This window comes from Diadema antillarum, unplaced genomic scaffold (genome assembly GCF_040938485.1).
Source record: "Diadema antillarum isolate AM-2024a unplaced genomic scaffold, OU_Dant_1.0 seq00000103_RagTag, whole genome shotgun sequence".
NCBI lineage: Eukaryota > Metazoa > Echinodermata > Echinoidea > Diadematoida > Diadematidae > Diadema > Diadema antillarum.
In genome coordinates, this window is record NW_027271190.1 from 1,055,739 (window position 1) to 1,080,000 (window position 24,262).

Below are 24,262 nucleotides of genomic sequence, written 5' to 3' on the forward strand. Positions count from 1 at the left end.
TACATTTAGCATATATGTCAGTAACAAGTCGAGAAAACGTGAACTTTTCATTAAAAATGGAATTTTTGGAATTCTCTTTAGATTTTCTCTGTATCGTTTGTGCATACGTGACATTGCAAACTGTAGTAATCTTCCTATCAATCAATGGCTGCACAGAAACTTTAAAGAGTCATTAGTTTTTAATGGATTTGCACTTTTTCCTCAAATTTTCATTGGTGTATTCTTTCAAAATTGATGCGTTCACCCAATCCAAACCAGTACCCTGTTTTATGAAGAGTTACAATTCATTATATAGTTGATTTCTATGGTTGATGGCAGCCTGTGTACATAATGGAAATTTATATTCGATTGTATCTTTTGACACTTGTTTGATAAAGCGGGCCCAGGTGTTTATTCATGTATGAGTTTCATGGAAAAGTGCAGAAATAAAATCAAATTGAACTGAGCTAAATGGTTTAGCGTAGGCCTATTGACGTTTGTTTTATTCCACCACTGTCTTGAAAATACAAACTCGTACAGTACTGTATCAACAAATTCTGACTGACAATCTCTTCAATCCCATGAAGCCATACGCCAGATTATTACCGCAACGTAGTAAACCAATGTGATTTATTCCCAATCTCGTGAAGCGGTGTCATTACTCTCATATTGATTAACGCAACGTTCTAAAGTGGAAGGAATGTACGGATCTATCAAGTTTCTATTACTCGGCAGATTTGAAATGAAAGAGTCAAACTGTTTGTCATTGCAAACTTCCGTGATCCTCGTGATTCTCCTGATTCATCTTGAGTAGAACCGTTATAAGAATATAAATGTAAAGGGGGTAAAGGTGATCGGTATGGAGTGTTGTGCTCTGTTTATAAGTCATCAAAATGCCTATACATTGTAGTATGTACATTGTATACACAAGCACATGTATGCAATGGGGAGAGGCCTATAATGGCAATACAAATGGTCACAGGCACAGACAGACTACTTTAACATGCACAGCATTGCCTGTACAATAAAACCACCTTTTTAATACTGATTTCAACACGAGACAGTGTCACATGCATGGTGGAGACGTCCAAAAGGTGATATTGTTATGAACATTGCCAATCGTCTACCCATATTTAAAGGGATGATATAAGTATTGGTTGAAGTGAGGATTCAGTTTTTAACATTTTGCGACATAATTAAAAAACCCTCTATGAAATGTTATAGAGCATACAATTCTTAGAGGAATTCAAAGTTTATTTGATGAAAATCGGTTTTGAAATGGCCGAGATATCCAAAAACAAAGTAAAATCAAAGCGATAACAATAAAGGACGGGTCCCATCTTTTATTAGGATTCTCTGATTTAGATATCTCATCCATTTCAGAACCGAACTTCGATCATAAAAAACTTTGAATTCCTCTTAGAATTATCATGCTCTTTAATTTCTTTAAAAAGTTTGTCATTATCTAAAAAAAATCATCATAAAAACAGTGGAAACCTGAAGCCCTCTCTCACCTGAAAGTGTACCATCCCTTTAAGGAGTGTGTTGTTAAAAAATTGTGCTTTTGCCATTTGAATTGTGTCTGGTTTTTTTTTTTCTTTGTCTTTTGTGTACCTTTCGCTCTCTGCAATGTAAGAGTATTAGTATAATATACAATTATTGCAAAATGCCGGTTATTTGTCCGTCGCTCTAGCCGTCTTTCTCTGCACCTGTCTGTCTGTCTGTCTGTCTGTCTGTCTGCTATCCAGACCATTTGTATCTCATCTTCAGGGACAGGATGATGAAGGCGACGATGTGGTAGCCAGCTAGCTGGACGATGATGAGAATAAGATCCTTCGTAAAGGCATCCTACAAAGGAGCAAGGAAAAGAGACTAGGTTGGGACGGTATCAAGGTCAACTTAGAATGACACTTTCTAAGGATATGAAAAGCACTATTTCTTAGGAGTAATGATGGTCCATATATTTGGTTTCAGTTTGTCATTCCGAAGGTTCATAATTCCGAAAATGACGAAAAAGTCCATTATTCCAAATGTTCGTCAATTCGAAAGTTGATAAAAATTGGGTTCGTTATTCGAAAGATCCCTTTTCGAAAATGAAATAGGGTTTATCATTCCGAAGGTTCGTTTATCCGAAATGAAAATAAGGTTTGTAGTTCCCTAAAGTTCGTTTAGTCAGTGTTTGTAAATATGCATTTGTTCATTTTCTGATATAAAACGTTTGGAAGAACAAACCTTATTTCAATTTCGGACTAACGCCACAAATGTTCAGAATAATGAACCCTATTTCATGTCTGTATAATTGTATTAGGAAAAAAATGACCCCTTGAAATAACGAACCTAATTTTCGGATTAACGACCCTTCAGAATAATGAACACCACCCCAAAAATTTACCTAAGGGAGTGTCTTCAGTGTTAGCAATGGTATTCCAGCGAGCCCTATACCATTATCGTGGATTATGTTTTATTCCTGCATTGACCATTGTTGGCAGGTATCACATGGCTCAGAGAGATGTGGTGGCTTTAAGGGGAAAATCCGGTCCAAATAAGTTAGTCTAATTAAAAAAAAAGAGTAAAGTCTTACGAGTTCAGCGGTAAAAATTTGACTGAAATTGGATGAAAAATAAGGAAGTTATGACATTTTGAAGTTGTGCTAATTTCTGCAAAACAGTTCTTGCACAGTGGATATGATATGCAAATGAGTGAGCTAACCATGTCATAACCTCACAATTTTCCATTGATGGTGTGCAAAAAAAAAATGACGAAAATTCAATGTTTTTGTCAATGAAGTCTGATTATTCCTGGTTGAATAACTTCAGAATAGTGATCAGTGAGATATACCAGGATTTGTTTCTAAAAAATATTGAACTTTAAAAAACGGCATTTCTAATAGACTTATGGTTCCCTATCCTACTGAAGAGTGATTGTAGACGATGTTATAATCCTATGAAAGACACGGAGCTTCATCACCAACCTTGTTCAAGCCCCATCGGTACAGTACCGCGTCGCCAGTCCGTAAGCACGGCTGCTCGACGCATACTGGTAAGGTAAGATAAAAGTAAGTCTGGATAATTCTTTCAATCGATTTTTTTTTTTATTTAAGTTTTTAACCGGACACTGTGTTCTTATGGAAAGCTGCATGAGACAACGCTGCTATCCAAGTATACTATTTAATTCCGCTTCTTCGATGAGCCTTTCAGACACAGCGTGTGAACAAAGTGATTAACATTCATGTTATAATTTTATACTGAGCTTACAGCTGATCTTTTTTAGAGGAATATAAGGTTACATCTTATCTCATCTGGTTACATCTTATTTCAACTGGGAACGCTTCGGCATAACGGTTTAATGTACAAAGAGGACATTCAATGATTAACACGAGACAAATGATGAGTAACAATGTTAGGCCTCTGCGTTAAGATAAGAGACACATACTCCATTTTGACTCTCTTATACGACAAAGCAAAAAACTAAGGATATCTCTTATTTTCTTTTTTTTCTACTTACCTATGTCGTTCACGCCACGCCACTGGTTTATAGACATCATCTCATATCCCCATGGCAACCAATTGATGTACAAAATTGGATCCAGGTATTGTGGTATGGAGCTAAGAGGGGTAGCAAGAAAAAAAAAGAACTCTTAATAAAATTCCATTGCAACAAATACCTTCATTGTACATTTGCCCTGAAAATACTGTGCATAGCAAAGCAATGTCAACAACATTGTTCAATGCGACAATTGAAAGAATGTCCTATACTTGTTATAGTTAATATTGTATCATTTGGTATATATAAGATATCATGGATTCAAACGTTTTAAGGTCATCAGAGTGGTCTGGGTCAATATATTGATAAAATCACGATATCAATACATGAGATCGACAAACAAAAGCGTTTCAGGTAAAGTGGAGAGTTCAAATAAATCAACTTTACAGCTACAACTTGGAGGGGTAATGATTGAAGGATATAAAGCATAAAACTAAACTGATGACAAACATTTAGGTGCAAGGTATCTTAACATACAATAAAGGTATTGAGTACCAATGGGAGCAGTGATTTCAAAAATGTTCGAGTTATCACATAGTATTTTGATGTCAGTTATATCACAAAACATCCTATCATAAAACGTTTTTCCAATAAAGCCTAAAAGATAAGTAGATATCAAAATTTTCTTCCATAACTTTTGTCTGGGTGTAGACGATTTAGACTAGAAGTAGTTTTGATATAACTATGTTTCACATTTTGCATATTCAACAATACTTAACATGATTATACTGACTAACGTTTTAACATTGGATGTTTGTATCCCAAACTCAAATTCTAGAATCATTTTGAAGCACTAAACCTGGGTTTTTGTTTCATCTGCAAATGGTAATTAATGCCTTCAATATAGGAAAGTTGAATTAACATCTATCACAGAGATATGATAAATAGTGTTCACGAGAATTAAAAAAATGAAGAAAACGTCTTGGCGAGAGAATTGCTTTATTTCGATTAGTGTAATCTGTCATCAATGAAGCCCAACCTACATTGCAATTCCCACTGTTCCCACTAAACACATCTCTTTGATTCGATACGAACCAGTGAAAATAAAAATCTGTCGTAGGAAGCAGGAGTCTGAATTCTCCTCAAATATCATGTCATCAGAAGGAAATCAGGATAGTATTGATAAAAGGCTGACGTAATAACTTGGAATGTAGATCCACCCTAATGGAAAGAACACAGTGTCCCACAGTGTGTTCACAGTGTGTTCACAATGTGTTCACATGGTCGACTATGTGAAAAAGCTCGAATTTTAACAGTGTGAAGATGATTTCACATTGTGGCGTGGTTTTCACAGCTGTTCACATAGTAATGCTTTGTTTCACACTGTGAATATTGACGACTCACATTGTGTTCACACTGTTAAAACGTTCGAAGTTAACAGTGTGAAGAGATTTCACACTGTATTCACACTGTTTCACACTGTGAATTGATGACTCACATTGTGTTCACACTGTTAAATGCTCGCATTTAAGTGTGGAGAGATTTCACACTGTGTTCACACAGTTTCACACTGTGTTTCTCACACTGTGGGACACTGTGTTCATTCCAGCAGGGCAGCGTTACTCACTTGAGTAGACAAAAGTAGCCTCCAAGGACGTTTGAGAGGAAGACCAAGGGAATAGCCTGAGAAACCGTCTTACCTGTTGTCTCATATATGGAAGATACCAGTGCAGCTGGGATATAATGAAGGAAAGGAAATACATCATACATTATGAAAACTTTATGACGCATTCAGTTGTATTGAACTGCTACCTGTCGAGAGTACTTGTGGTTTATGGAATATTAGGTTTGAAAGCTTTTCTGTACATGCAATTATAAAGAGAATACAATTCCTGTTTTCGCGGCTAACAAAGGCTGCCTTGCCTTTTATTCAACGTGCAGACAAAAAAAAAAGGAAATCGGTGAATTGATGGTGAATTTCAACTACTAGTAGCTGAGGGTGTGTGCGGGAGCGTGTCCTATAAGTAAGGCCTACGTCGGATGTTTTTCGTCTTGCGTCGCTTGGTACTCACCGAATCCAACGTTAACAAGGAATATGATGATAAGGATACCCGTAGCAATGAAGAAAGCGGCTGCATCACGTCTAAGTCCCGCGACGAAGTACACCGCTAAAACTGAGAGCACCATGAACAGAGTACCAATGATGCTCTGCTCAATCCGAGATAAAAACATGGAATGAAATTTGTCAATGTCGAAAACATATCGTAAGTCTTAATGACATTATCCTCAGCATCATATCCAGAATTGGACTTTGCTGAGTAACAACGTATATAAATAGATGTAGATGTAGATGTAGATCATCACATGCATTCCAATTATAGCGATTACTTTAAAAAGGAATGACTATTAACAAATCAATAAATATTGTTACAATCCTGCCTAGAAACCCCCCCCCCCAAAAAAAAAAAAAAAAAAATGCAGTCCGACAGGATCTTGACCAATGGCAATCGGTTTAGTCTGACGTCATTTATCGTGTCGAAAGACTCGTCCTGGGAACACTTTGTTACGAAACTTCTCCCAACTTTACACCACTGAACACTATAGCTTCCAGTAAAACTAATGTCCCCGGAGAAAGCTGAAAGTCATTGTAGACAAACAAATATTACACACACACACACACACACACACACACACACACAAACCTTTTAACGTGTTCTTTTTCATTCAAATACTAGTGACTTAACCTGATATTAAAAGGGTTGTTGGAGGTAATGTCGGGGAAATGTCGGGGTAATGTCGAAGTAATTACCCTAGCTGGCTACTAAGGGTAGAATTCGGCAAAAGTGACCGAGCATCAACGTCCGAGTAACATTTTGCGGGGACCGTTTCAACAGGCGGGATGGGGAAAAAATTTACCCAAACACTAACCGGATGTTGTCGCGGTATGAACAGCTCTCTGAAAAAGGGGCTTTAGAGCAAGCAACAACAACCTTCGTTACCAATGAATGCATGAAAATTGAATTTGTATAGGCCTACTCTTTGCGAAGTTAAGAAAAAGCTCTTTTCATAGCTAGTCTTGACCCCAGTTTCACCTGAACGAGGAAGGTGGTGACGTAGAACGCACTCAAGCGATACAAACCGTCACGGTGTTCTCGAATCACAAGGGGCAGCTCGGCTGGAAGAACCTGGTGCCAAGAACGAAGACCAGAGTTCTTTGTCACAATCATGACCTTTCTTCACTATCACTCTCCTCAAAATCAGCATACAATTGTAGTTACATTGACTAAATTATAAAAACACTATAACTTTAGGGCTCTCAATTATTGAAGCAAATTGTAAATTTTGTTCATCTTTGCTAGGAAGTTAATTTTCAAGCCACATGTTAAAGTAAATCATAAAGATTACCACTATTTCTGGATTGATACGTCGGACTTACCGGAAAATCATTTAATGATAATAACTTATCCTTCATGTGTTGCTGGTGTTGTGGATTTGGCAGTGAACTCATATGAACACCAGATTCTACTAACAACATGACGATCAAGCCAGAGATGATCATGCAATACCTTGGGAATCACGTTTCAACTTATATTATCGGGAATAGTATCATACCATATAGGGACAGAGTCGGAACTACACCTTTGATTCATCGGTTATATCGGAATTATAATGTTGACTTGGTGATAGTCTTGGGAATTCACCCTCAACTAACAGATGGTACTTGAATAACACTAGAATATGATATCCCATTACTTTGTTTCAGTGACTTACTGATAAGATGAGCAGTGAGTTGAATATAATGAAGAAAGAGGAGAGGAAGAAGAGGAGACCCTGGATTCCGTTCGCCCTGGAGCTGGTGTAAGTTGGCGCAGGATGAAAATAGATCACCATCAGCAGGGCGCATGCGCACTGAATGATGAACACGATGTTGAGAAGAAAAAAAAATCAACCAATGTTAGGATGGTCTTTCTCCTCGTCCGATACTGTGAGGTGTACGCACTACATTATTCTTGATGCAACGACATTATTTTTTCAGTAAAAAGGTGGGGTGAAGAAGAAGAACACAGCGACGGAACCACACAGAGAGTGAAAGATTTCTGTTATTGTGATACGTGTATCAATTTTAGAACCCGCTTGTATTTAGTTGCGATGTAGCTACAAGCTGGCGTGATTGATGTACAACAGCATGATTGCTCTTCTTTGGTTAATGAAGCTTTTTATTATCATTACTTTAATTTGTTTTATATTGCTGTGCTTACATTATTTTGCTACTGTTTTGTCGTTTGGTTTTGATCAGGGAACTTCAGCTGGAGCGCGACTGTTTCCCAAGTTACTGAGTTTTCTCACTAAAAATGAAACGTAACTAACGAGTAATTGCATATTACAGGTGATTGCATTACTCTATCTTGATTGGAAACAGAGAGTACAAAAAGAAAAATATATAAAAAGCAGGGGACCTTCATGTGGCAAACTCATGTGCGTCATCATTTCATAGCTTAAAGAATACAATCCCTCGTCAATCATTTCACGGTGGTATAACTTTGGCAAACGGGTAGTCTGAAAGGGGTAGAATGCGAATATTAGCTGCAGTCAAGTAATCGAATGATTAAACGAGGGTGAGATAAAATTAAGTTTTGAAGTTCAATTAAGAATAGATGAAGTATCAAGCTTAATACGAGGAATCATTTCCAACCAGAATAGAATTTACTCATGATTTCTCAATCTTTATTCAGAAAGTTTGCTTTCCACCCAAATGGCTTCTTACCGAGATTAGAAGGAAGCGAATGAGGATCAGTGTAGGATACCTCCAGATACCAATCGCACATCTCCAAAATAGATACACAAACTGACTCATCCACGGCATCGGTTGACTTCTGTGGGTCATACAATAAACGTTATCAAAAATTATATAGAAGGTTTCAAATCAAAGTATCAATATCGTACTAAAAAACTGCTTCCAACGAATACAGTGCACTCCCGTTATAACGATGTCTGCGGGACGGGCAGTTACCTTTCGTTATATCGAAATTTCGTCATATACGAGCGAACTAATAAACAATAAAAATAAAAGAGCTGATAATGTTGCAGCCTGAATTTTTGTTTCGTTGTAACAGGAAATTCGTTATAACGGGAGTATACTGCACGTTACCTTTCTGTTCTTTGTATCATACTTTGTAAAGAATGACGCAAACTCATTCTTTTCCGGTGAAAACTATAATTTGCCATTAATTACTAATACGTTCAATCATTCCCAGAAAGGTTATACATATTTAATAAAGGACGATATAGCAGTAACATTTTCAGGTATTTGATAAGGAGATGGCGTGCGCTGAGCTGTCAAAACATCACAAGTAAGACCAGGGCACCGTTTCATGAGAGTTGTCAGCCATGACAATTTGTCAGCCTCGGGACGATATAGTAATAACATTTTCAGGTATTTGATAAGGAGATGGCATGCGCTGAGCGGTCAAAACATCACAAATAAGACCGGGGCACCGTTTCATGAGAGTTGTCAGCCATGACAAGTTGTCAGTCTCGGGACGATATAGTAATAACATTTTCAGGTATTTGATAAGGAGATGGCGTGCGCTGAGCGGTCAAAACATCACAAATAAGACCAGGGCACCGTTTCATGAGAGTTGTCAGCCATGACAAGTTGTCATTCTCGGGACGATATAGTAATAACATTTTCAGGTATTTGATAAGGAGATGGCGTGCGCTGAGCGGTCAAAACATCACAAATAAGACCAGGGCACCGTTTCATGAGAGTGGTCAGCCCTGACAACTTTAATCCTTGGTTTTTATTGGCTGAGAAGATCTGGTGTCTGACTGTTACCATGTTGACTGTCAGAAACTGACAACTTTCATGAAACGGTGCCCAGGGTTTCCCATGAGATTCGAGTCCAAGCAAGGTGTGGCATTTTATCCTCACTGCTATGTCTGTCGTCGGGAGTCCATCTCAATTCTTTCGTAAAGAGTATTGAGAAATCCTGGTGTGAAGTGAAAGTTAATGGTCTCCTCAGGTGGTAAGGCCTACCGGTAACATTCACTTTTTATACATTGATTATGTGCTGCGCTGCAATTTTGGCCAATGAATTGATAACAAGGAGAAATAACAATGACTAAAAGGAATGGAGGACTACCACGTTTTAAACTGTGTATATTTTGTATGTTTTAACGGAAATAAATACCTACCTACCTACCTACCTACGTAAATAATTTGAAAGCAAAAGTAAGATTTTAACCTAGTTGTCGATACATTTAGATTAGAATTAGAAAAAGAAAATATAAATGTTTTCTTCACTAATGTACAAGAGGACCATTATGACCAATACAGAATTTAGAATAGTATTCCCTGTATTGTTCATATAAACAGCTATCACTCAGAGGAAATGTCTCCTGTTGTCCTTGCTCTATGGTAATAAGTTTAATGTACCAAGAACATTGAAGAAGCTAACGTGGTAACCATTTACAACCCGTGTTTTGCCAGGGACCTCGGAAAATGTACACAACACCATGAGCTTTCTGTATCATTTGGAACCAAAACTGTTCAAGGAAGACAAGCTCTCTCTTTTAAAGTTACAACAATGTATCAGTAAAGAAGGCTTGATTGTACAATCTCTTTGATCAGTAATACAGCTAACCTCTGTGTTACCAGTCCTGATGATGCGCGCACATGTTACTATAATGCAAGGTTCTATGTTGCAGGTGGCGCCTCCACGGCGTGACGGAAACTTGTACGGAGGCATTTGTACCCGTGTGCTTTCTTTGTGTGGCGCCAGGTGTCATTTGCGTAGTATTGCGTAGCATCTCGCGCGCATGATCTATCCACGTCGATGAAATCATGTTGGATGACCCAAGCCCATTGTACAGGGTACGGTTTTAATAAGTATAACTATTACAAACATAACACAGCCACGTGACTCTCTGACGACATTATCAGGAAAGTTTACTTTTATCTCTTCCGTTTACCTTCCAGTGTAGTTTTCATCCAGTAAAAAGCTCTGCAGAGAGAGAGAGAGAGAGAGAGAGAGCTACGGTGATATCATGCTTACCGTATGGATAGTCTAAATCATTGTCAATTCCATTCGCGTCCTTCACAGAAATTACGCATCTATAGCCATTTGGGTTATTGTTGCCATGGCTACTAATTTGCAATGGAATCGCGATAAGATAAAGGTCCAAAACACCACGTCACAACTAAGTAATTAAAATTCCTATCAAGTACACCATCACTATTATGCTGTCATCATAGATACAATGATCCAAATCAGAAACTATGATCGGTCTTTAAGCCGTGGACTCCCGGCGGGCTGTGTTACCGCAACTCGTCAATAACCACCCGTTTGCAACCCACTCCCTGCACAAACGATTTCTTATGCATTATGTATCTCTATAAGCCACACAACTTTGGCTGGATAATTATTCTAGTTTCTTTCACATTTATTATCAATTTAACCTTCACCATCATGTCAGTTTGTGACCATAGTTTTTGATAGGAACGTCTTATTGAGCATCAACACGATAATGATTTGAATAAAGTCTATTTATTGCTGTTTCTTCGTCACATTTTGTTTCTTGCGATCTCAGCTGCAACGTAATAATACTAATGTTATCAATCGAATACTGTATTCTACAGTAATCTTCAAGGTGATTATTATCTGACCGATTGATGCAAAGATACACATATACAATTATTGTACATTCGTATTTTGTATCAATTCTGAAGGTAATCAGTACACTGCAAAAAGTCCGGTGATAGATAGTGAACACCGAACTGGTGTTAAATTTTCGGTGCTCATTTATGGTGTTAAATTAACACCTCCGGGTGTCATTTCCAAATTTTAAACTGTTTTTTGAAGGGTTTCTTAGTAACTGCACTTCTTGTTGATTTTTTATTTAAACAAGACGATCAAGAATTTTACATTAAAATACTAGATTTTTGAAAAAATGTGAAAATAAATTTACACCAAAGTAACACCAGCTGGTGTGGTCTCTTATTGAAGCTGGACGGATGTTAAACCATTGATATTAACACCAACAAATATCAAATCAACACCATGTGGTGTCATTTTTGAATTAACACCAGTGCAGTGTCAAAATAACACCAGGTACAGTGTCAAATTAACACCACGAAGTGTCAGGTGAACACTTTTCAACACCATCACAGTGCATTTTTAACACCTGTGGGTGTGGTCCTTTATTGAAGTTTGATCGGTGTTAGATTTAACACCCGTGGTGTTAAATCTAACACCGATGTTTTTACAGTGTACCTAATAAGATTATTGTAAGGTGCTATCACGACTGTAATTCTTATGGTGAAATGATATTTTACTGTTAAGTGTTATTCACTTACATTTCGCTAGGAAAGGATTAGCGCGCATTGTGCAGCTCTCCACAGAGCTCCTATTTACTTTGTTATTTATACTGATTTAGCACACACTTTACATTTTGTGATCATTGTCATCTTGTTGTACTAGTGATCTAGACATTACTAGACCTTTTTTGAAGTGTTTGATCATTTTGGTCACTTATTCTACCAGGATCAATTTTTCTTTGCAACTGAGCCATTTTCAGCCAAGGCATGAAGGCATGGTCTCCCATACATTGTAAGTAGTTGCCTATATGTAATGTACTGCTACATGTACAGCTGTAAATCCACTGTAGAATGTGTATTCACTGGACCTGAACTTGGACACAATGGGACTTCTTCAGCTGTGCCTGGTGCTTGCTGTGTGTCTTCATGTGAGGCTGAATGGACCTGAACATTATGGACGCTCAACATTCCTTCCTTTTGTTCGTCAGCCTTTCGTCAGAAAGCATTTCTTGAAGTGCAGGATCTCCTATAGCCAGAACTGCAGTGCTTCTTTTCAGATTGAGATACTGCAAGATGGAGATATCCACCCTAACCCAGGTCCAGACCAGTAAATGTCACCTACATCTTCTTTGCTCAGACTGTCATCTTCTGAACGAGGAATCAAGTACACTCCAACAGAGCTTCGCCACTTCAAAGACTGTAAGTCTTCATTACCTGGGCATGTATTTGAAATTATCAACGCTCTTCATATTAATCGTGCTAAAATGTCAGACAATGTTAAATATTTTGGCATTAAGCGCAGAAAGAAAACCAGGAGAGGAACGCGTGGAGGTAAGAGACATACATCTGATAGTGCTACACCCTCTGCCTCTACTCCTCGTAGCTATCTCAGGTTGTGCACTGTGAATACTCGTTCAATACGTAGTAAGTCAGCATCTATATTTGATTTCATCTGTGAAGGAAAGGCTGATTTGTACGCCTTAACTGAAACTTGGTTGACAGATAATGACTCCGCGCTCATCCATGATATCGTCCCTACTGGTCACCGATTTGTTCATTGTCCGCGTATTGGTCGTCGTGGTGGAGGAACTGCCCTCCTTTTTAAGGACACTCTTGATGTTCATCAATTTTTTGCTGGTGAAAAGAGATCATTTGAGTTTGCGTGTTACCACATATCGCTCAAATCTTTCAAACTTGATCTCATAAATATTTACAGGCCGCCATATTCTGATGCTCATCCTATATCAATGTCTACTTTTATATCTGAATTTAATGAGTTTATACAAGAGTATTTGTTATGCAACATACCTGTTGTAATCACTGGTGATTTTAATGTTCATGTGGATATGGATAATTATGAGTCTAGGTCATTTTCAGATTTGCTTGAGTCATTTGCTTGTATTCAGCATGTTGATTTTAGTACTCATTTACGTGGTCACACTTTAGATTTGGTTATATCTCGTAAGTCAGACAACATAATTGTGGGTCGACCGTGGCCTGGTCCTTTACTGTCTGATCATTTCTCTGTTATGTGTGAGCTTAATTCAGTCAAGCCACATGCACCATCTAAGAAAATTTCTTATCGCAAAATTGGTTGTATAGATTTAGATTCATTGAAGCATGATGTGGCTAACAGTTTATTATGTACAGACACTCCTGACGATCTTACAGAGTTGGTTATCCTATACAATGATACACTTAGTTCAATTTTGGACAAACATGCACCTTTGATTACCAAGACTGTGTCATCTCATCCACGGGTACCATGGTTCACAGATGATGTAAGAACACAAAAAAGAATAAGAAGGAAAGCTGAGAAGAAATGGTTGAGAACGAAATCTCCTCTTGATTATGAGAATTTCAAAGCTGCCCGTAATAGAACTTTATTTGTTATGAATAGTGCCCGTCGTACATATTACTCTCAAATGATCAAAGAAAATAGTTCAGATCAAAGGTGTCTCTTCACTGTTACTAAATCACTGCTGAATATGACAAAGCTTCATGTTGTAATACCTCACCATATTGATAAGAGGACATTTGTTGATGATCTGGGAAAATTCTTCTGTGATAAGATAGTAAAAATTCATTCTCAGATTGAGTCCTCTGTAGATGATGGGATTTGTCCTTTTGATGATATAGATTTTCAGATTTCACACAATGCAAACTTCAATCATTTCAAAATGTTATCTGTAAGAGATGTTGAGAAATTAGTTTCTAGTCTGAGCAAAAAGTCCTGCTCCTTGGATCCCAAGCCAACAAACCTTGTTTTGCATTGCACAGAATCACTCCTCCCGGTCTTTACTAAACTCATCAATGTGTCTCTCTCCAGTGGTCTCTTTCCATCTGAGTGGAAAATGGCACTAGTTAGGCCACTTCTCAAAAAACGTGGTATGGAAGTGAGTTATGACAACCTAAGACCAGTTAGCAATCTACAATATGTATCAAAACTGGTTGAAGGAGCTGCTACTCAGCAGATTTTAGAACACCTACAGGGTAATGAATTGCTTCCATGTATGCAGTCCGCATACAGGCAGTTTCATAGCACAGAAACGGCCTTAATTAAGATCAAGAATGATATTTCATTGGCAATGAATGATAAAAAGGTAACATTTTTGGTATTGCTCGATCTAAGTGCTGCATTTGATACTATCGATCATGGGATATTAGTGAAAATATTACATTCATCTTTTGGCATGAGTGAGTCTGTCCTTGCATGGATTGAGTCTTATCTTTTTAACAGACAGCAAAAGATTATGATAGAGGATGTAATGTCAAAGAATTTTGATGTTCCATACGGGGTGCCTCAGGGGTCACGCCTTGGGCCCCTTCTTTTTACACTTTATACAAGTAATCTGATCAAGGGTATTCAATGTTGTTTCCCGAATATTTCTTGTCATTGTTATGCTGACGATACACAGTTGTATATTTCCTTCAGTCCTGATAGTGAACAACACATTGATAGTATTTCAAACTTAGAATCCTGTATATGTTATGTCCGTTCTTGGATGTCCAAACATAAGTTAATGCTTAATGATGGAAAGACTGAGTTTCTTGTTGTTGGGACACCAAGACAAGTAGCAAAGCTGGATATTAGTAAGATATCAGTTGGAGATTTGGAAGTTAAACCATCGAGCTCTGTAAAAAACCTGGGTGTATGGCTTGATTCTCGTTTAAACATGGAGAAGCATATATCAACCACATGCAAGTCTGCTTTTTATATGTTGCATAACTTGCGTCACATTCGTAGATATTTGAGCCAGGAAGACGCTGAAACTCTTGTTCACGCATTCATTAGCAATAGGCTTGATTATTGTAATGGGCTATTGTTTGGTTTACCAGATTCACAGATAACCAAGCTTCAGCGTGTACAGAATGCATGTGCAAGACTTGTGTTCAGTTCGTCAAAATTTTCACATATTACACCCGTTTTGAAGAAGTTACATTGGTTGCCAGTAAGACAGAGAATTGTATTTAAAATTTTGATACTCGTTTATAAAGTATTGTATGGTCAAGCACCTGGTTATCTATCAGAATTGATATCAATGAAATCACACTCATATTCTCATAATTTACGAAGTACACAGGATAAGTTGCTTCTAAAGCAATCTCATTTAAAAACGAAAGTAACTTTAGGGGACTGTGCCTTCAGCTGTGCTGCTCCAAAACTTTGGAATAAATTACCTGAGAAACTGAGGAAGGCATCATCACTTGTTGTCTTCAAATCTTTATTGAAGACTTATCTTTTTTCAGAAGCCTTTGATTAATTTGTTATTTATTTTCGTGTGTCTAATCAGTGACAGGAGCTCTGTTACATCACAGCGCAGTAGAGTATATTTACATAGTAGCTGCGCTATACAAATTTGTCTAATTATTAATTATCATTATTACTATGTCAAAGATTAAGTACACCTGTATAGTATATTAATGGGCAGCATGGTTGCCAGTAATTGACCGAAGTATTTGGAATGTACAGTAATTTACTGCCGATAGCACTTGCATTACTAGTAACTTACTGTAAAATAAAACAACAGTAAAGTACTGTGTAGCAGGGTTGCCAGTAATTTACTTTGATTTCTAGTGTAAAGGTATTTAATGTGTAATTATGGAAATGTAGCATCATTTGCAGGAGTAACATTTCGTATCTCCATTAATGATTTAAGCCTCACGTCTTCATCGCTTGTTCTTGTGTATTCAGCCGTCAACCTCTGGGTCACGACGGATGCCCGTCTGCTGCCCTCATACGCCCGTGCGACAGTCTGTGTCAAAAGAAATAGTGAAGGAGGAGTTAGGACAAAAAGAAGAAGGTATTTTACTATATGTCTAAACCAATCGACACAACTCGTATTATCAATTGAAGTACACACATTGTTATAGGAATCATAACCAAAACGAGAAATCCCCATTTTTACCATAACTAGGCTTCGTCGGCTAAAGTTACTACAGCGGACGTTATTTTGGTTTTACAGATGAAGTATATGTTCTCATACGTAATGCACTTTCCTGAACGAATATGATATGATATATCGCGTTAGGGTGCACCAAGAGTCACTTACAGAGATTCGCTCGTGACACGCGCTCTCGAAACCGGGCTTGATCGCCAGGAGATCGATGAGATAGTCCGCTGGTGAAAAGGTGTCCGGACACGTGTAGCCTAGTTCAGAGAAATACGCCACTGCATCCTGGCGGGGGCCAAAGTACACGCAATTCCCGTCCGCCATGAGAAATAGTCTGGGGCAGGAGAGATCGGTTACAGTGGAAGATGTAGCAAGGATTGACTACAGTCGAATCTGTCTTAGCAACCACCTGTCTATAGTGGTCACCTGCCCTATACGACCACTAAAAACAATTCCTTTCGGCCACTTTTTTCGTCTCCCTATAGGATGGTCGCTATATAGACAGGTTTGACTGTATAATGGATTTCACGATGAGCAAAATATACATGATTAAATTCACCAAAGTCGAATAGGATTATGCCTCATCAGGAGCGAAGCCCTGGAATAAAGTGGCACAACATCTGAACAGACAGAAAATCTTTCCAAGAGACTTTGCATGGACTTATTGATACATATCGTCAATGTAACACTGTTGATTGGCTTTAGTGCAAGAATCACTTTCTTAATTTTGTACTAAAAACATGAAATAATCTCACCTGAAAAATGACTCTTCGTGACCCAAGTTGAAACATTTCATCAAGTAGGTCCTGAATGGGCCAATTTTTCTTTTTTCGTATTCAAGGATCAAAGTCACAATACTGATTTTTTGTTAGTTAATGTATATCCTTACTCGTCGAACATACTGAAGACTTGTGAAGAAGGCTGGTGGATGGTACAAATGATGTTATAACCCAGCTCAGCCAGAGAGCGTAGACTCTCTACAAGTCGTTGTGCGACGAAGGAGTCGAGTCCCGTGGTAGGTTCATCGAGAATGAGTAGACGGCGCTCGCCAAAGAGCTAGTAAGGAGAATATTGCGTTCAACAACAAACAAACAAAAAACAAACAATGCGTTCAAAACAAAACAAAAAACAAAAAACAAACGAACACCCATCATGCATCGCGTTCTTAAAGGGATGGTGTAGTATTGGTGAAGATGAGGATTTGGCAACTTTTTGCAAGATACCAAGAAACCACTTATGAAATTATACAGAGCATACCATTCTAAGAGGAATTCAAAGTTTATTGGATGAAAAAAAAAAAGGTTTTGGATTGGCTGAGACATCCAAAAACAAGTAAAACAAATCGATCGTAATAAAAGGTAGGACCCACCTTTTATTACGATTGCTCTCTTTTGGATATCTCAGGAATTTTAAAGCCAATTTTCATTAAGTAAACATTGAATCCCTCTTAATAGGATTCACATGCTCTTTAATATTTCATAAGAGGTTTCTCATTATCTCACAAAAAGTTAGAAACCTGAAGTTAGGTCACAACCAAAACTATAACGACATCTCTTTACCAACTGAAGTTCTGTGTCTAAAAGCTCCCCGCTAAATAAGAAGATGTTGTGATATATGTGTTTCCTTATCCCACAAAGTCACCTATCAGATTTCAGAAACGTGAGAAGGAATTTTCATTATTGACTAAAAAGGCACAACGGCCACACATTCTGTAAGTCATACCAATAACACGGTTGAATTTATAGTTGGCTTTATGGGAATTTACCTATAAAGATAATGGAATTCAGTACGTGTAAATGCAGTACAATTTGTAGAACACGTTAGTGACGTTTGATGAAATTTAAAAATGGCATTAAAAAATTTAAAGCAGCTTCCACACACTGTCACATTTTGTAGATCTAGAAAAGCTCATGAGGGGCGTCATATGTTATCATAACGATAAACTTTTATTACGCGCAACTGAACAAAGCAAGTCGTTAAATCTCATTATTTGGTAATCAATCGGGAATAAACAAATCATCAAAAATGGAGAAAAACATGAGAACATTGTACTTTGATCCTCTTTATAGCAGGCGTCAGTTGTAACCGATAAGAATCATGTAAGAAGCATGATAATAAACAAAATATGCCTCATTGAGTAGCTAGTGTCATAAATACAATGAGCTTCATATTAAATGTGTTAGGTCGTACCACCAACCCCATGCCTCAATTTGAATCTACAGGTCAAATAAAGTCTAGTCAAATTACACTTTGTAATTGCTTCTGCTTGTGTGTCTGGGTTCTTACTTCAGAAAAGTCAGGAATACGTTTGATGACAACTATAAGTGTATAATTATGTTTCAAATGTGTTTGATTACACAATTTTATCTAAACCCACTATAAGCTACAGCCCTAAAGTGTGATACGTTTGTTTCATTCGTGATGTCATCATGTATGACCCTTGCGGTAATAAGGAGCCCCAGCTAACAAAGGCAAGACAGGTTTCGAGCTATACAATTCTTCATCCTTTCTTACCATAGACTCAATGATGGAACATTTTCTAGAGAGCTGTGGAGATCATAACTGAAAGGTTCTTAAGTGTTACTAATTAACTGTCTTGATTATACTTTGTGCAATAATCAGGTATCTGTGCATGATATTAGGCATTGTGATATCTATCTTCAGCAGACACTATCGTTAAGCAGATCACAAAAGACAAGATCACTTGGGGTGGCTTAGAAGGTACAGAAAGAAAATATTAAGTATTATAATGATTACAGATCCGTTATGAATAACGTTAGAAAATAGAAAACGTTATGAAATGAATAACACTATTCCAGAATTTGTGATTGTAGACCTATATATATCAGAAGAGGTCAGTATAGAGTGGTGTCAGGGAATCTTTTAACAACATCAGAGTAAAGTCAATAGACTAGTAGTAATCCAGGGGCGGATCCAGGAATTACGTAAAGGGGAGGCGCCTTTACAAAATTAAAGGGGGCGCACGAGCCCCCCACCCTTTTTTTTTTAAATCTCTTTTGTTTTAAGAAAAATAAGAACGGGGCGTGCTCCCGGTATGTCCCCCTCTGGATCCGCCACTGTAATCTCAAAAAAAAAAGAAAGAAGAAGAAGATAGATGGCAGCAATCACATTCTCCTGCAGCGATAAACAATCGATATGTATCGATGACATACCTTACATGCTACGGAGACGCGTTTTCGCTCACTCCCTGAGATTCGTGCGGGTCCTACGTCGATGAGGGAGTCAGCGCAATCCAGTAAGGAAAACTGAAGATAAACGGAATTTATCTATATTTGCACTCGACACTGCACTGCAACAACAATATTCCGATTCCAAAGTTAGTCATGAATAACTCTAACGTCCATAAAAATAAGAAAATGTTGAATCGCTAACACCGGTGTTAATACACTACGTTACTCAGGAGACAATGCATTAGCATAAACAGGAATACTATAACAACATATATTTGAAAATCTTTTAAAATACAAATCCCTATTTTGATATTGAAACTCACAAGGCTTTACATGAGAAGTGAGATCTCCACAAATTATTACAGACATGCAGTTTAATACATACATGTATTTGGAAATGCTATTGTTCATATTGAGCACTTCTTTTGAACAGCTTTATGATGGGATTGACATATATATGTTGGCATAAAGTTTCTTCTTTTATATCAGAAATCATTATCACAATCACTTGCTAGTTAGAGGGAGAATAGGGTATGACGTAACATATTTACATAATCAGAGTTTAAAGAATTGTCACTAGAGCATATTAAACAGATCACTGGCCTGAATTCAGAAAGTTAGTTCAAATCAAATTCCGAGGTTCAATTCACGGAGTAAAAGAGTGAGATTCGCGTGCAGAACACATTCACAAATTCACAATCGATTGAGGTCTGTTGGCGAACGCTCAGTACTGTGATGGTTGTGTCCCGCTCATTTAGGCAGTCGGAATGTACTATATGCTACAAAAATTATTTAAACTGTTTTTGTCTGAATTTCAATGTTAATTTTACCTGGGTTAGAAGTTCGTCGACCTTATTGATTATGTCTTGAGGTGACAGACGTTTATACATTGTCATCGTAGCCTTTGAAATAAATAAAGATACAGTGTGCGAGACAATTAATCATAATCATATAGTGATCGCGTTATTCAATTTACGTTAGAGAACGCACGATGCATAATTACCATGATATAAACAAAGGCTTGCGGATTCGTAATAATATGGATTTTTGCTGGAAATAAGAAAATTACAAGAAACATTAAGTGAATGAAAGGTGATTGTTGAATATTATTTTAGTGTTTATAGTATTTGCAACTATAGAAATATCACTGTGATTATTACTCCAGCCAAAAACTGAGGGAGTTAGCTCGATCCACAATATATTCATATGATTCCATTCCAACAATGCTGTTACCATGGCAATGCATTGTCTGACATCGACGAAAGATTTACTTAAGCAGTCATATGTAAAAGATTTCAAGTCAAATGCTCAAAAGCTGAGGATATTTACGCGTTCAACAATATTTTTTGTACCGTTTTACTGAACGAATGTTGTTACCATGGCAATGCATGATGCGGCATTGACGAAAAATATGTTTTACAGGTTTACATTCTATAGTGGTCACGTGCACCAAATTTTAAGACAAATACTCAAAAATTGTGGGAGTTACCTCAATCCACAACATTTTTGTGTGATTATCATTCAAAAAAAGGTACCATGGCAACACATGGTTCGACATTGATAAAAGATAAAGATTGCATATGTATGCAGTGATCACATCTGCGAGATTACAAATGCTCAAAAACTGATAGAGTTATTGGGGCTTAAAGGGTGGAGTTAATCCATCGTATATTTTTGTAGGATTTTCATTTAAAAAGAGTTACCATCATGGCAACACATTAGTTGACACTGACGATTTTCTTTTTTCTTTTACACATCTAGCTTCTATAGCGGTCAGATGTGTAAAATCTTACGTCAAATGCTCAAATACGGAGAGAGTTACTTCAATCCACATATTTTTGTATGATTTAAGAATTGCTGTTGCCATGGCATCACATATCTTGACACTTATAAAAAAGCGTCTTCCACACTAAAATATTACGGCGATCCTATGTCTTATATTCCAACTCCAGTTTCAACAACTGAGAGTAATTCGATTAACAAAAACTTGTATAATTTGTATAAAAAACTGCTGCCGCCATGGCAACACATTCCTTGACACTCAAAAGACAAGGTGTCTACTACACTTAACATTGATCACAATCATGTACGGAATTTCAACTGAACTGCTTTAAAACTCAGAGTAGTAGTTCGATCCACGACATTTTAGTATCATTTTCATGAAAATTGGCCGTTGCCTTAGCAACGCATTACTCAATACTGACGTAAAGATGTCTCGCACATCTACTTATGATGGCGGTCACACATGCCAAAGTTCAGGTCAATTGCACAAAAAAAAAAAAAAAAATGACGGAGTATTTTGATCCACAAGACTCGCAACTGACTCGCAACTGACAGACCGACAGATCGACCGCCCGACCGCCCGACCGCCCGACCACCCGACTGACAGACTGACCGCCTAACCGCCGTCCAGCCGACATCGGAGTGATTTCTATTCATCCCGTTATCATACCGGGAGTATAAAAAGGATTGTGAAATAAGTGTTATTAGCTTTTATGGTTGAATGTCAATAGCCGAAAATTGTCGCAAAATTTAGAAGCAACTTCGATCTTTACTTCTGTTGGCAAATCATAACAGCAACAACTTAACAGGAAAGAAACCAGTTTTATTGCTCGTTCCAGACTAACAGGATTAGGCATAAAGTTCTTTCTGTCGCAATCACCTCGACAGAACTATCAATACCTTAAAAGACAAGACTCTCCACTTGTCATACTCACAGAAAACATCAGATATTCACTGACTGTCAACGTTGGTGGCAGTATATCATTCTGTTGAACGTAGCCAATCAACTCCTCGGCTGTCGAGCCCAGTTCGGTAACAGGGTGTCCGTTTAACAACACCGTCCCTTTCACTTCCAGCCCGGAGGTTCCTCGGTTGGTCAACACATTCAACAAGGTGGTCTTTCCTGCCCCGCTAGTCGATTACGGGAGAAATGGTAATCACTACCGTAAATTAGAACATGCACTCATTTAACATTTAACGGCCACCCCCCCCCCCCCCACACACACACACACACAAATCTGTTGTACTGGTACCTATTGTACAACGTCGGTTAGTTTTCTGACATATTCGAAGTCCATCTTATCAGATTACAAAAGAGACTTTTCCCGACAACCACAAAACTTTCCCGAAGCTTACATGAAACTTAAAGGAATGGTATAGTTTTGGTTGACGCCTGGCTTCAGGTCTTTAACTTTTTATTTGGTGAGAAAATGAGACACCTTTTGTGAAATATGAAAGAGCATGTAATTTCAAGAGGAATTCAATGTTTATTTGATGAAAATTGATTTTTAAATGGCTGTCATATCCAAAACAAGCAATATTTATAAAAGGTGGACCCGCCTTTTATTAGGATCTCTTTGTTTTACTTCTCAGCTATTTCAAAACAGATTTTTATCAAATAAACTTTGAATTCCTCTTAGTATGGTATAATGCTCTGTCACATTTCATAAGTGGTGTCTCAGTTTCTTGTAAAAAGTTAGAAGCTCAATCCTCATCCCCACAAATACTTTACCATCCCTTTAATTGCCAGACAGAGCATAATGTATTCTTGTGGAAATGAATGGAGTTTTTTGTACAAATGAATGAAATAGTTATTTACATTATGTGTAGGCCCTACTGTTAATTAGTCCTTACAAATACCCAATGAATTTGACTTCGCTAGTGAATATTTTGGTTTATTACCATCACATTAATAATTGCGTGAACTTTGTAGTAAGTAGAGGGCATTTGTAAATTCCATAGAAAATAATAAGTACACATCACCTTTATATTGTTATCTTAAATATCTTCCAATTTACCTTGCACCCATTAATGCCATTAGCTGCCCCGGACCTGATACTCCAGACACTGAAAACAGAACAAAAAGAGAATCCTTTCATTTTGTAACTTCTGATTTAACAAACCTAAAAACAAGAAGATAACAACCACCACCAAACAAACAAAAGCCCGATAATGTTAGACAGATAGATAGATAGATACATAGATACATACATACATACATACATACATACATACATACTATAGTAGATAGATAGATAGATAGATAGATAGATAGATAGATAGATAGATAGATACATGTAAATCTTGGTTTATTTCATCAAAAGGAAATACACAGCAGCCCAGAGGCTGAATTGCGTGTTCTTGATGTGAATATATAAACGAAACAAAACAATGCGATACTATAATCATTCACATTAAACAGTCTATCCAAAAAATTGAGCCTTATTGTTTATTCATATACTACAAATACAATTACAAATACAACGTTTTAAAAAGATGAGCAAAGAGCTGTCGATATCAAGTTTGTAATACTTCATATCATCAATGCAATTGTAATATATCTTTCGGAATGAAGTCACTGCAAAGTGGGGGACAATATTCGCTGTTGCAAAGGGTTAGTTGAGAAAATACATTTCGAAGGATAAGAGGTCATCGATGACAAAAATTTGTATGTTCTAAACATCTTAGCATCTTTTCTTGAGGGGGAGGGATGTCTTAAAAGACGTAGTTTTCAGTCTTCTCCTCTGGAAAGGCACCGTTGCAACTGTGAGATATAACCAAGGGTGTTTGCTTGATTTGTCTTCTCTTTTTTTTTTTTCCTTGTTTGGTTCGTTTCTTTTGTTTGTTTGTTTGTTTGTTTGTTTCTCTCTTTCTTTTTTTTTAAATTTGTTGTTTTTCTTTACAGTTCGATATTCCGAATGTTCGTTAATCGGAAAATGAAATAAGGTCCGTCATTCCGAAAGTTCCTCAATCCGAGAATGGGGAAAAGGTGTCGGCTACTCCGAAGGTTCGCTTGTACACACCTACTTTTCATTTTTCGGAATAACGAACTTTATTATGTTTTCAGATTAACGACCCCTCGGAATAACGACGAATTCATTTGTTTTCGAATAGCA

General features: G+C 37.4%; 1 protein-coding gene across 1 annotated transcript in view; it reads right to left on the reverse strand.

Moving 5' to 3' along the window:
* Positions 1-1,719: 1,719 nt before the first annotated feature.
* LOC139726882 (protein white-like) overlaps positions 1,720-24,262 on the reverse strand; it is a 46,040-nt gene continuing 23,497 nt past the window's right edge. Inside the window, exons 2-17 of the mRNA XM_071637876.1 lie at positions 23,165-23,213; positions 22,082-22,277; positions 20,195-20,266; positions 19,347-19,439; positions 17,063-17,229; positions 16,333-16,507; positions 15,946-16,035; positions 12,143-12,213; positions 8,228-8,336; positions 7,234-7,371; positions 6,555-6,647; positions 5,535-5,670; positions 5,090-5,195; positions 3,484-3,584; positions 2,951-3,015; positions 1,720-1,827 (exon numbers count right to left, since the gene is read on the reverse strand). Of these exons, the coding sequence (XP_071493977.1) occupies positions 1,720-1,827; positions 2,951-3,015; positions 3,484-3,584; positions 5,090-5,195; positions 5,535-5,670; positions 6,555-6,647; positions 7,234-7,371; positions 8,228-8,336; positions 12,143-12,213; positions 15,946-16,035; positions 16,333-16,507; positions 17,063-17,229; positions 19,347-19,439; positions 20,195-20,266; positions 22,082-22,277; positions 23,165-23,213 (1,769 nt within the window). The remainder of the gene's footprint in view (positions 1,828-2,950; positions 3,016-3,483; positions 3,585-5,089; positions 5,196-5,534; positions 5,671-6,554; positions 6,648-7,233; positions 7,372-8,227; positions 8,337-12,142; positions 12,214-15,945; positions 16,036-16,332; positions 16,508-17,062; positions 17,230-19,346; positions 19,440-20,194; positions 20,267-22,081; positions 22,278-23,164; positions 23,214-24,262) is intronic.